The following is a 13,340-nucleotide window of genomic DNA, read 5'->3' as shown; positions in this document are numbered from 1 at the left end:
TTATTCGACAGATATGCATGCAAATCCAGTCTAACACGAAAAAGCTCGGTAATCTGAGACTTCTTTCGTGTGTGTGTTGTGTGTCAGTGTGTGTGTGTGTGTGTGTGTGTGTGTGTGTGTGTGTGTGTGTGTGTGTGTGTGTGTGTGTGTGTGTGTGTGTGCAATTGTTACAATGAAGGGTCTAAATGAAAAATAACTATCCATTTTCAAATGTCTAATATATGCTTTAATTTCGTTGTGATATTATAATTGAAAATAGCATGAATGGAGCTAAAAGTATAACAATAATAATCGTAAATCTCGATTTATTTTTCAGAAAAAAATAATGAGTTGGTTTGCGTGGGCTTTTAGCATGCTTAACGACTTCACTGCCTTTCTCAAGAAATGTTTAAAATCTTTTTGAGTTCTTTTTGTTTGTTTGTTTGTTTTTAGTTGTATTTGTGCAACCGTAGTTTTATTTATTCTTCCTCAATTTGCACCAAGATATCAACGTCCGGCCCATTTTGATTGATATGAAAGGGCATGAACATTAGTAGCCCTGACATATGGTTAGTAGGCAAACCTTGAACAATTGAACCATGGTGTGTCACAGTTTCAAAAAAAAAAAAAAAAGCAGGAAAAAAAAAAAAGCTGATACACTGAGTATTCCTGCATCCAACAGACCGACGTGCACGCACACAAACACACGTATATAAACACAGCAAGACTGATTAGGCCCATATGCGCCTGATGCAGGTGACGCATAAATGACGTTTTAACTGAAAAAAGAGGAATATTTGTATTACTTTCACTACATTTCTATCCATGGGAACGTGGTCCTAAATCAATTCTTCTGTAAAGACAAGTGTGTAGGAGAGGTTGAGCTCCATTAAATGCCGCCACCCACTCGACTCCTTCCACACAAAGCCTGTGCGTAATTCCAAAAAAAGCCATCCATCTCTTTCGCTCGCAACTCTGTCCTTCAACACAAGGTCTGGTTCCCTCACAAATCCTGCATGTTGACCAAAACGACAAAATTCACGCCATTGCGTAAATTGCATGCACAGATCAAAAACGAAAACAAGGGGGAGAAGCTCCTGAGCCATACTCACCGTTGGCGCATTGGTTCCTTCTCAGAAAAGGTAATGGGCGCATCTTGTTTTAGCTGGGGTCTTATTTATCTTCTAAAATATCCCTTGAGCGACAACCCGGCTATGTCTGCGAGCAGAAACTGGTTCTAATCTGAGTGACCACTGTTTCTCGCCGCTTCCTGGCTGCATTTGATCCGAAGGAGAGTTAGAAGCCTTAAATGTGTTGTGAGGGCACCGAGCTGTCAGACCTTTTGGCGAGTAAGATTGATCGCGCACAGGCTTCCAGGACTCTTTGTTTGCTATATAAGCAACAAACCGAGAGAGGCCTACCACTTCTCTTCCTTCCTCTCTCTTACTTGGTTACTCATATTGTTTTTAAATAAAAATACAACACCCTCTGCTTAAATACACCGAATGTGGATTTCACAGATTCCTCAGTTGAGTGTTTTAAACCACTGCAACCGAGTCACTCGGTAACACAACCGCACATTAATGCTGCTAATGGATTCGTTGTAAACGGTAATTTGTGAATGTGTTAGTATTTGTGTCATTACCATTTCAAGGAAAGTTAATAATGCATTTACAGTGATGCCATTCCCAGCATATAGCTTAATGTTATCCTCTTTAATAAACCGGACACTGTGGTTTTACATTCTTAAAGAAATGAAACCCATAGGTACAAGGACAATAATTTAAATAATCAGAAATTATGGAACCTTATGGTTATGGAAATTGTTTAGTGTTAGCAGTCACAAAAACACCGACTGTGACTTCAATCTGGTATTTGAAGGTACATTAACGCACATGGGCGGGTATGACCTCATATTAAAATCAACATTTATTGAAATAAACTAGTCAGTATTAACATAAACACATCTACAGCAGCCCCATAAAATAAAAAATAATTTGTGCAAGAGCAAATGTGTTCATGCATGCGGATCTTGTGTGGACCTTATCTGTAAATGTCTAACAGCTGTTACGAGATGAAATGGTCTGGACGTCAGCCCTGACTTAATGTATGGTCTTTTTATTGCAACACATGTCAATGGTTGCACTGCATATTTCATTATTATACATCTTTGAAGTATCAAATCCATTCTGCACTCCACAGCTACTGAACATGCCGGATTGTTGAGGTTTGCGTCTGTCGAGAAATTTCAATATCTTTTTTTTTTTTTTTGAGGGGGGGTGTAATTTTTTTTTTTTCACCACAGAAGACTGTGGCCAAGACTTCTGGCCAGCGCTGGTTGTTCTGTGTGTATGTGCGTGTGCGCGTTACGCGTGTGTGTGGTGGGGGCGTTCTCGACCGACATCCTCAAACAATACAAGAAAAAGGAGTGCACGAATCCGCGCACCCTAGGCTGGGCTCCTTCCCTGTATGTAGAGAGCGTCGGCCATTCTTAAAAAACACATTTTGTAGCTTAGTGGACTGGACTGGAGGGGGCAAGAGGAGGATAAACTGATCGGACAAAGATGTAAATAAAAACAGTCGTCTCCCATCTGAGCGAGGCGTTCTTCATTCGAGGGTTTTGGATCAATCAGGCAGACAGTGGCTTCTTTTGATTAAACCCCAAATTGTCATTGGGCAGAGGTAATCATGTGACAGGCAATTCTGTCCAATTTCAACCTTGTCTCCATGAATTCAATAGTTTAATAGTAGCTCGGTCCCCACACGGCCGTAATAAGTGAAATAGAAAAAAAAAACACCACCAGGAGATTTTTTTAATGATATTTTCCTTCTCTTCCGCGCTGAGCCGCAACATTTCTAAAAACACGCGTACAAACTTTCCTCGGCTCTCAGGGAGCGGAGATGAATTACGAATTCGAGCGAGAGAGCGGTTTTATCAATAGTCAGCCGTCGCTTGCTGAGTGCCTGACATCTTTCCCCCCTGTCGCTGATTCATTTCAAAGTTCATCAATCAAGAGCTCGACGCTTTCACGCCCGACACTGATTCCTCCTCCCTTTGAGCAGACCATTCCCAGCCTAAATCCGGGCAGCCATCCGCGGCACGGCCGGCCCAGGCACAGCCCCGACGGATGCAGCCCGCTGCCCACAGCCTCCTTACCCCCGGAGTACCCTTGGATGCGGGAGAAGAAAGCCTCCAAGAGGAACCACCTGCCGACCTCCACCGCTACCACCATCTCCAATGGACCGTCTGTGTGCTTTTCCCCGAAAGGTGGGTGATTTCAAAGCATTTTTTTTTTACTGCAGAGGGTGTTTACTATCTGTTGCTGTAACAGGAGCTCAAGTGCTGAGGCCTTTCCATAAAAAATAGTTCGGAGAGATTTTGCGATGACAGATTTATGGTTTCTCCTTAGTTGTGAATGAATCTAATAATAATAATAATAATAATAATAACAATTTAAAAAAAACTTTGGGTAAAGTTTGACAATGTGAGATGATTTATTCCCTTAGCCGTGGCAGAGTTTTGATGTGTGACAGTAATGAAGAGTGATGGAGTGCCGTTGCCGTGGAGGGCAGCTGGAGCATTCATTACTATCCGGAGCCAGCGTGGACCTCACTGCGTTTATAGTGCATTGTCGTATTTTATTTTCTATGTGAAGCAATCTGATATATACGCTGGGATGATTTTTTTTATTTTTTTATTTTGATACATTGTTTACTGGCTATAAGGCTGGGTCAGTGGCTCCAGCGGCCATTTTGCTGCAGTGTGTTATAAGATACTGTCTAGTGACCTGTGAGAGCCATAACATTAGTTTCACGGGCAGCGGGGCAGGGAAACTGCTCTCCTTTTTTTATTCACATTCCGGTTCTTGTTTTTCCAGGCTCGCCTGAGATTGTGGAGAGCGCCGGGGGAGGAGGGGGCTCCCGTCGGCTGAGGACCGCGTACACCAACACGCAGCTGCTGGAGCTGGAGAAAGAGTTCCACTTCAACAAGTATCTGTGTCGGCCGAGGAGGGTGGAAATAGCGGCCCTGTTGGATCTGACCGAAAGACAGGTCAAAGTCTGGTTCCAAAACCGGCGCATGAAACACAAGCGGCAAACCCAGAGCAAGGAGAATCACAACGGAGAGGGGAAAGGAGCGGGCGCGGAGGAGGACGGCATCCACAGCGAGGAGGAGGACGAAGGCCCCTTGTTCGACCGGAGTGGGGCCCTTCTGGAGAGAGATACCTGCTCCTTTCAGAACAACTCTCATGGAGCCACACAGCAGCTCCACAATGGAGAGTCCATGGGATTTGCTGTTGCGCCGTTGAACAGCAATGACAAAAATCTGAAACATTTTCCCAACCCGTCACCCACTGTTCCGGGATGCATGTCAACAATGGGGCCAGGCTCGGCATCTGGCCCGGACAATGGCGATAGTCCAGCGGCCCTGGATGTTTCTATACACGATTTTCAGCCTTTCTCCTCGGATTCCTGCCTACAGCTCTCCGATGCAGCCTCTCCGAGCTTGTCGGAGTCTCTGGACAGCCCCGTGGACATATCCACCGAGAGTTTCTATTTTTTCTCGGAGTCCCTGACTACAATCGACCTACAACATCTGAACTACTAACTAAAATATTTTCTTTCTTTCTTTCTTTCTTTCTTTCTTTTCTTTGGGACAATGAATATCAGGCTACGATGGTATCAACTGATGTTGTTTGTACATTCGTCACATTTATTCTGTTGATATTTGACTTGACGATTAATTACAAGGTAAGGATGAAATTAAATCACTGAAATAGCTCTACTCAAACGTGACTTGTAATTACCATAACAAACTGATCTATTGGAATGGAAATTATGAGTGTGAATTATAATACAATATTAGGCCAATGGAACCTGGTCATTTTTATTTTTGTATAGCTTCCAATGTCTTGGATATTTTTGTTAGAATACAATTAACTTGCTACAATCTCTTTTCCTGGTGGTTTGAGTGGTTTCTTCTTTCATTTACGGATTAAATATATTTTTGCAAGAATAAGGTATAGAAAATATACAAAATAGATAAAAATGAGTAGTAGTACATCAAAATAAATTCTCAACAGGTTGGCATTGTGTATAAATGGTATGATGCGCGTTGTGATTTGAATGCACACACTTTTATATTCTATTAAAAAGTTTAATTACAACTTATTTTATAGATATATTATTTCAAAATGTTTACACAAATACAAGAAGTCTTTTCATTCTATTAATTATAAATTAAACTTTTTTAATGATAAAAGTGTACATGTCCACAAGATAGCAGATAATTATCGGTTGTCGACCCTAAATGTGGCTTTTACTTTCTGAAATTTATTTAAATACATAAACGTGCAGATGCCCAGATGCTTATATTTTATTTCTGCCTTAAAATTTTAGCATTTTGCTGAGTGAAAACAAATACGGCTCTCAATGACAGGGCTCTTAACATTGTATGCATGTTGCAGGCAAATGCCCGAACCATGTTTGCCTTCAGGAGCTCATAAATCATTCCCTGGCATGAATGAGACGGACATTAAGGAGACCAATTGTGGCGTAATGTGCACAAATAAAACCCCACTTACATTTTCATACGGGACTACCCAACTCCTGCACTAAAAGGGGCTGAGTTTATGCATTCGTTTGGTAATAATTCATTTTTATAGCTTGTTTAAACACGGCTCTGCCTCGGCGGCAGCAGCAGTAGTAGCTGCCTGCTCTGGTTATGAGGCTGCACCCCCCCACCCCCACCCCCAGTGTTAAAAGTAGCACCGGGCGTTACTTCAGGGCTACTTCTGGAGAAGATGGAATTTTCAAAACTTTCAAAAATCATTAAAAAGAATTACCCTGGAGAAATAATCCTTATACGGTAATTGGTGAAAATAAGAACAGAAGGAAGAAAATGAGTTTATATGTGGATTTTTTTGGGATTGTTTTTCCTTATTATTAGTTTTTATTATAAAATTATTCTGGTAATAATGAAGTAGTGAAGCTAAATGCAAGCACTATTGAAGATTCTACAAGTGATATTGCATTTGAATTTGCTTTTTGAAATCAGTTATTATCTCGTTCGCAATTTGACCCAGTTGGTTCTTCTCTGCAACAGCTTTATGACTGAGAAATAAAAAGAAAGAAAGAAAGAAAGAAACAACAACCACTGGTTGAGACTCCGGCCTGCCTACATCGATTCAGAAACTCATCTAGTCGTGCAAAATACCAGATCGAGTGTTCAGCCGTGGTTTTATTGAATAATCTGGAAACCGTAAGCAGTCCATCGACTGGCTGAATAGCCTTCTGGTGTGTGTGTGTGTGTGTGTGTGTGTGTGTGTGTGTGTGTGTGTGTGTGTGTGTGTGTGTGTGTGTGTGTGTGTGTGTGTGTGTGTGTGTGTGTGTGTGTGTGTGTTTTAGAAGGGGGTTTCAGGGCGGGGGGAAGAGGGATCCTCTCCACTCCTACACTCCAGCTCCCACTGACTGCAGCCACAGGACCAGCAGGCTATAACCAAATCATTCCGAGACAGCGCGCCCTTTCTGCGCACATGTGTTCACACAAAGAGCCAAAAAAAAAAAAAAACTCTTGACGAAGTTTCCACGGGCAGGCAAACGCACCGATCCTCTGCACCCACTCAGTAGTGCCGCAAAGGCAGCTGGGAAGCCGGCGAAGGGAGGCTGGACTTTAGGGGCGTTAACCTCCTCAGTGCGCTTTTGTTCTCCGGTAGGAAGTTTGCACAACCTCTTCCTTTTCTCTGATATCCCACGAGTTTGAAAAAAATTAAAAATCTAGATCATTTATTATACCTGCAAATATTGGCTTATTATCATGACTGTCAATTAAAAAAAATAAATGAATGGAAGGGATATAAATCTACAATCCATTACATCATCGAACAATTATTTTTGCAAAACTGCTTAAAATTAGCGACGATTTGTTTTAAAAGTCACTTGAAATCATTATAAAGCAGAATATCATCTGTCAGTGACATAATGCCTTATCATACACTTTCAGATTATTACTAATACTATCTCAGCAGCATTGAAGTAGAGGGTGTGCATTTGTCTTGTACTACATGACATTTAATAAAGAGCCTGTCAATAAAATTTTATAGTCTGAAAAGTTGACAATTGGAGAAATGCAATGAAGTAAGACATACAGTGTATCTCCTGTTTGAAGTATAGTTCTAGTATAGTAGTCTATAGAACCCCAAAACTGCACCCCAGCCCAGTATTTAATTACTATATTATTCTACCACCTTTAAAGAGCGTTTTGGGTACACTCTGACAAAAAACCTTTTTGTGGAATCACACGTTTTTACACACGAAAAAGCATTTGAGGTGTCTTATCACATACCACCAGTAGGGGCGCAATTTCCCCCACGTGATCCTCTCCTTTCTCCCCCTTCCCTCCCCACTCTTTTCCTTCCTCAGTGAGAGGTTGGCTGTCTTTACGCCGCACTCTCCCACGCTCACCCCCCCCCCCGCCTTTGGATGTCTTTTTTTTTCTATCCAAAGCAGTATTTAGTGGCCATTAATTTCTCCAACAGCTTTATTTGATGAACTTAACGGGATAATCAGCCCACACTCCTACCCCGGGCTATATGGGCGCATTAACTTCACGGCGAACCACGCATTATCAGATCATTTGATCACTATACATGCATAATGAATACATATGGGAGAGAAATCCAACTAGATAGCGGACTCTATGACCCAGGAAAGACAATTAAATACCACGACATCTTGATGTGTAATATGTTGTCGCTACATCACCTGTGACCTCTCAGCTGAGGAGCGTTTCCAATTCGACTTATTTACGAAATCATAAAGCATTTAAATAAAAATGGGTTCTGCTCTGGTTGAACTAGAGGAGGCTTGTGTGACGAGCCAAACCGTCCTGCCTCTCTTTCAGTATCACACTGTTACAATATTTGCTGAGCAAATCCCGCGCTGCGTTAAAGCGTGAAACACCTCTCACTGGAATGGGACACTGATGGCCAACCATAGCCTGTGGCGCTGAGACACACACGCGCAAGTGCACCCGCGTGCACACACGCACACAAACACACACACACACACACACACACACACACACACACACACACACACACACACACACACACACACACACTGAACTATCATACATCCCGGAGAGAATGGAGAATGACACTGAAATATTTTGTACCATTTTGCGTCATTACGCGCGGACGACGACAGACAAGTATAACGGTGTGCGCGCACAGACGGACACACAAGCTGCTTTTACATCAACTCTCCCGTATATTCCTAAAATACCATACCTGAGTCACACGGACACGTCCTTCTCGTGGACAGGTTGCAGAGGGTAAAACGCCAATCTTCCCCGGGGGCATAAGATTGCACAGCGGGGCTTTAGAGGACGCCGTGTTTGCAGTTCTCCGCTTGTCATGCGACCCCGGAGCTGTCCACCACCGTCTGACTCCCAGCTCATTGTTTACTCGGCCAATACATTAGTGGCGACGCGCGTCACCTTGATCGACGAGCGCCTGGAATTTAAATAGCCACTCAAACACCAATCTGTCACCAGTTAAGGGGATAAGGACAAGTATCTCACTGGCTGACCCAGGTCCACGTGACAGCGCCCGTTCATTGATATCGGCCGGCTCACGCCCATCCTCCCGTTGATAAGGACGTAGTGTAGGTGAGGGTTGGCACGGTCAATCAGGGTAACAGAGAGGAAGAGATCAGCGGGTGATTAGAGACTGGACGGTCCCTCGGCCCCCCGGTAGAACAATGCTACAATGAGTAGCTTCCTAGACTACTCGGTAATGAGCGGTGAAGGTGGCTCATGTTCCGTCAGGGCTTTCCACTCGGACCACGGGATTACAACATTCCAGTCCTGTGCTGTCACTGTCAACAACTGTGGGGCGGATGAGCGCTTCGTGGCGAGCAGGGCTTCTCCTGATGCTATCTCTCACCAGCCGGGGTCATACCAGTCTACAGCGAGCACACTGGGTCTCACTTACGGGCCCCATCCGGCCTGTGGCTCCAGCTATGGACCCCAAAGTTTCTGCACTACGTACAACCATTACGCGCTCAACCAGGAAGTAGATTCCACAGCTGGATTCCCACAGTGCGGCCCGCTGATGTATTCGGGTAATATTTCCTCATCCATGGTCTCTCAGCATCGCCAGGGTTACAGTGCCGGCCCTTTGGGTCAACTACAATATGCGCACGCTGCGTATGGAGGTGGACACGAGCAAGCAACAACTTTTCCTGGGTGTACAAACCCACTGTCCCCGCTGCACGGAGTCCACCTGGAAGCCTGCTGCTCACCTTTGTCTGAGGGCGCATCTTCTGCACAGACATTCGACTGGATGAAAGTCAAGAGAAACCCTCCAAAAACGGGTGGGTGCCATGCTGTGCCCGTGACAAATACACGCAGTGGCTATAATGGCTTTATATTTTTTTATACATTTTTTATAATGGCTTTATTTCTTATAAAGTCAGAGGTGTTGACAGATGTTTTCTATCTGAGACACGGGAATGGAAAGACATTTTCAGCCAAGTTATCAGTTCAATTTCGGCATTTAATAGTTTATATCTGATTGTGCACTATTTAATAGCTAATATAAGTGATTTAAACTAAATATAGAAGCACTGTTGTAGCTATTAAAGTGTAAACAGGAGAGTTACATGTAATATAGCGTTTAAACTGCAACTGACAGGAATGACTTCGAAAGTTTCTTTTTTTTCGGGGTGATGTAACCAGATTTCATGAGTTGAACAAATGTTTGGCAAGTTTAAGTTGACATGTTTGTGTTTACAGGGAGGTCTGGGGAGTACGGTTATGGAGGTCAGCCGAACACGGTCAGAACCAACTTCACCACCAAGCAGCTGACCGAGCTGGAAAAGGAGTTCCACTTCAACAAGTACCTCACCCGAGCGCGGCGTGTTGAAATCGCGGCTGCGCTGCACCTAAATGAGACTCAGGTGAAAATCTGGTTCCAAAACCGTAGGATGAAGCAGAAGAAGAGAGAGAAAGAAGGACTGCTTCCGACCAAAACTCCATCAGATCAAGGAGAGAGGATTCCAGAGAAAATAGACGATGTAGATTCTGAGAAATCTGTGTCAGTTCCTTCTAGTCCATCTCCCACATCCTCCTCACTATCATCCACTGGGGCTGATCCTTACGCCTCCAACTGAGAACCCACTGCCTCTTTACCTCATCGGGTCACAGGCGACCTGCATATATCAGAGCTCATACCTAATATATCAAAGCCAAAGTCGTACAATGAATGATATATGTGGACAATTAGGATGGGTTAATGCACTATTTATGACTTTGGACATTATAACGGACCATTTCTGAGTTCTATATTAGTTTTATATTGCCCATTGTGTATATAAGAAGAGTGACATTACCGTGCAGTGTAAATGGTGATTTAAAGTGCACACACATTTGACATGATATGCGTTTTGCGCCACGACATTGTTGAAAAAAAACAAAACCCCAAACAGCTGGGACTTCCGCATACCTGCTCCTAAAGTGCAATTTGTCGATTTTTAAGTCACAAAGATGCGCACACTAACAAATACCTCACATGTGCCAAAGATGTGCTCGTTGACTCTATAGCCAGGCTGATTGCGTTGGATGTCGTCAAGTAAGCAACGCAAAATCAGAAGAGATGGGACGATTTCACCCTGATAGAGTGTATTGTAATCAGATACCTGGTTACTATACTGTCACTTTTGCGTTTGAGGCCTGTGTTTGTGTGTTGTCTGAGTGTTCATTGTGTGAGATTTGCATGATGCGTAATGCTTTCATGAATTATTAGCAAAGCGCTGAGTTTTATCAGTTGGGGAACCAGTCTTGTTTGCCATGGATGGTCCAGGCTTTATCTGTTATCTATTTAATCAAGTGGCGCACATGCAGAATGTTTTGTCCAGATAGACATTTACGGGTCCATTATGTGTATTAAAGTGCGTTTAGCTCTAAACATAATTTTAACCTGTGTCATTGCTGAGTCTTCGCACGGACAGATTTAGAATGTTCCAAAAGATCTTTATCTTAAACTTCAGAAGGAAAGCCCAGAGTGTTCATCCATCGCACGTGGTTCCTTTACAGCGCAGTCTCTCAATGTATGCGTCCATGCGCGCTCCCGTCCCTGGGGGTAAATGTTATCGGCAAAATAAAGGCATGTTTATCCAGGAGGGGATGAGAGCGCGGACGTCAGCGTCATTTTTGATGACAACCTTATCGAGCTCTGGGCGTATTGAAGGGACAAAAAAGAAAACTCTATTGATTAAAACATAGAGGTTAGGCTATATCGACAAAAACGGGGCCCCACGGTCCCTGTCAGCGTTAACTCCTCAGTTCAACACGGAGGTGTCACCATCTCTACACGATGAATAGTGAAAACTTGCAGCTCGACATGTCACACAGTCAGGAATGTAATTAAAATTTCAAACGGAACTTTAATTGTCCTGAAACATTTTCGAATAAGCTTTCTTTTTTATACTTAATACCTGATGTATTTTATATGATAAGGATCATTTAATGACAAGTTAATCCTGAAATCACACTGAAATCACGCAAAACTGAAAGTTTAGTTTAGTTTAATTTCATCCACAACATTTCAGGCCAGTCTGTTTATTCCCTGTCCTATTTCAAAACCGAAAAAAAAAGGGGGGGGGGTCCTGATTGTTTTGGTGTTTTAATTCCTGGTGTGCAGACTGCGCATCCATCTTACCATAAAAGGGCAAAAACCGCCAAAAGAGCCATGATTAATGCGCAGCGTTCACCTTCACCTTGGATCCACCTGCAGCAGCTGTTGTGTCGGAGTTGGAGAGACTGGATCGCAGGCTGCTCAGTCAAATTCAACAGGAGCGAGCTCGGAAAAATGGGAGTAATATCTTTAGCCAACATCTTTGGACCATAATATTTTTCGAAAAATATTGTTGCATTCTGTTTTTCTATGTTCGAGATACAGTAGTTGGTGAGACTCCTATGACAGGGTTAGTGTGGTCACTACAGATGCCCTCATTTTGTCAGAGTTGTTTCGGTGTAAATAAGGAATTACGCACACAGGCCAATTGCTCAAGAGCCTGTTTGTATTCGTCAGGCCTTCCTGAAAGTGAATGAGGTGGGAGGAAAAAAACCTAACAAAACGTTCATGTGCTCTGACAAATATACATTTTTAAACAAATCTCGAAATTTTGAACAAAGACGTGGGCAGTAGGCTTATTTAGATGAACCTCCATGAAATATGTATTTTTACAATGCCATCGCAATGTTCTTCAGTTACAAAGAAATATATTTGGCTTATTCGAGACGTTTTAAAGGAAAAATAGAATTAAAAGTTTAAACTGAGGGGTCAGTGAATATGGCAAAATTATTAAATTCTTATTTTATTTTACTATTTCATTCACAGATTATTTTGAAAAAAGAATCCGTATAATGTTACTTTTTTTCGAATTTAAAATTCAGAAAAATATGAAAATAACTAAATTTACCAACAGTAAAGAACACCTAAAAATATTCAGGGCAAATTAGCTCTCAAAAATCATCACAATATTTTGGACATGGGAAGATGGAAAATGTGATGTTTAAAATTATTTATTTCACTGCATTACCTGCATTTTTATGTTTGACGACAGTAATTGTGAGAGTCATTCTGTCTTATTTTCAACGATCGTCGATTAAATTTCAATCAGCAAACAATAAACTATATCACATATTGACAATAATTCCTCCGTAGGCCCAGTTTAACTATATTTATTTGAGCACAGATTACATCTGAATCCTGTTTTTGCCTTGCTTTAAAAAAAAAAAAAATTTTTCTACATTAAATTCTTTTGAATTAGGATAAGATGAAAGTTGCAGTCAGACAAAGAAATGACTTTCTCTTAAATACTATTAATTCATTTGGATATTGTACTAAAATTAAAGCAGAAGTGTTTAAGGATCTCCCTCCCCCCAAAATTCCTCCAATAGTCCTAACTGTCAGACTCTCTAAATAAAGGTTCATTTCTCCTTCCCGTCCCTGACGCGCTACGCAGGAAACGTGTTAGAAACGCAGCTGATCCTCAAAAGAGACTCCGGGGTCAATCGTCGGTCACAGTTTGTTGTCACATCACCGCCCACACCTAAACAAAAGTTTACAGATCACACTGGGCAAACAAACCCCTCAACAGCGGGGCCACAGCCCTGCTCCGACGGCCTGTTTGACCAAAACACCTTCACACCAGTTGCTAAATGCTAAAAAAAGAACCCAAACCTCGGCTTTGCCTGACCTCCACAATCTGGCCCCACGTGGCTGATGGTTCCCATAAGGGCCTCTGGATAAACACATGGACGATGACAGATGTTTGACGAAAACCATTAAGGCTTT

The 13,340-nt window shown here is 42.5% G+C and overlaps 2 protein-coding genes across 2 annotated transcripts; both read left to right on the top strand.

Moving 5' to 3' along the window:
* The first annotated feature begins 2,021 nt into the window (after positions 1–2,021).
* On the top strand, positions 2,022–4,932 carry LOC137607375 (homeobox protein Hox-A2a). The gene is made up of 2 exons (XM_068333092.1): positions 2,022–3,247; positions 3,858–4,932. Exons 1-2 carry the CDS (start codon positions 2,881–2,883, stop codon positions 4,583–4,585), a joined length of 1,095 nt encoding a protein of 364 aa, XP_068189193.1. The 5' UTR covers positions 2,022–2,880; the 3' UTR covers positions 4,586–4,932.
* A 3,786-nt stretch (positions 4,933–8,718) lies between these two features.
* hoxa1a (homeobox A1a) lies at positions 8,719–10,883 on the top strand. The gene is made up of 2 exons (XM_068333093.1): positions 8,719–9,354; positions 9,776–10,883. Exons 1-2 carry the CDS (start codon positions 8,748–8,750, stop codon positions 10,150–10,152), a joined length of 984 nt encoding a protein of 327 aa, XP_068189194.1. The 5' UTR covers positions 8,719–8,747; the 3' UTR covers positions 10,153–10,883.
* The last annotated feature ends 2,457 nt before the right edge of the window (positions 10,884–13,340 follow it).

Source organism: Antennarius striatus, chromosome 14, assembly GCF_040054535.1.
Source record: "Antennarius striatus isolate MH-2024 chromosome 14, ASM4005453v1, whole genome shotgun sequence".
Classification (NCBI taxonomy): Eukaryota; Metazoa; Chordata; class Actinopteri; order Lophiiformes; family Antennariidae; genus Antennarius; species Antennarius striatus.
The sequence above is the reverse complement of the archived record's forward strand: the minus strand, read 5'-3'. Positions and strand labels throughout refer to the sequence as shown.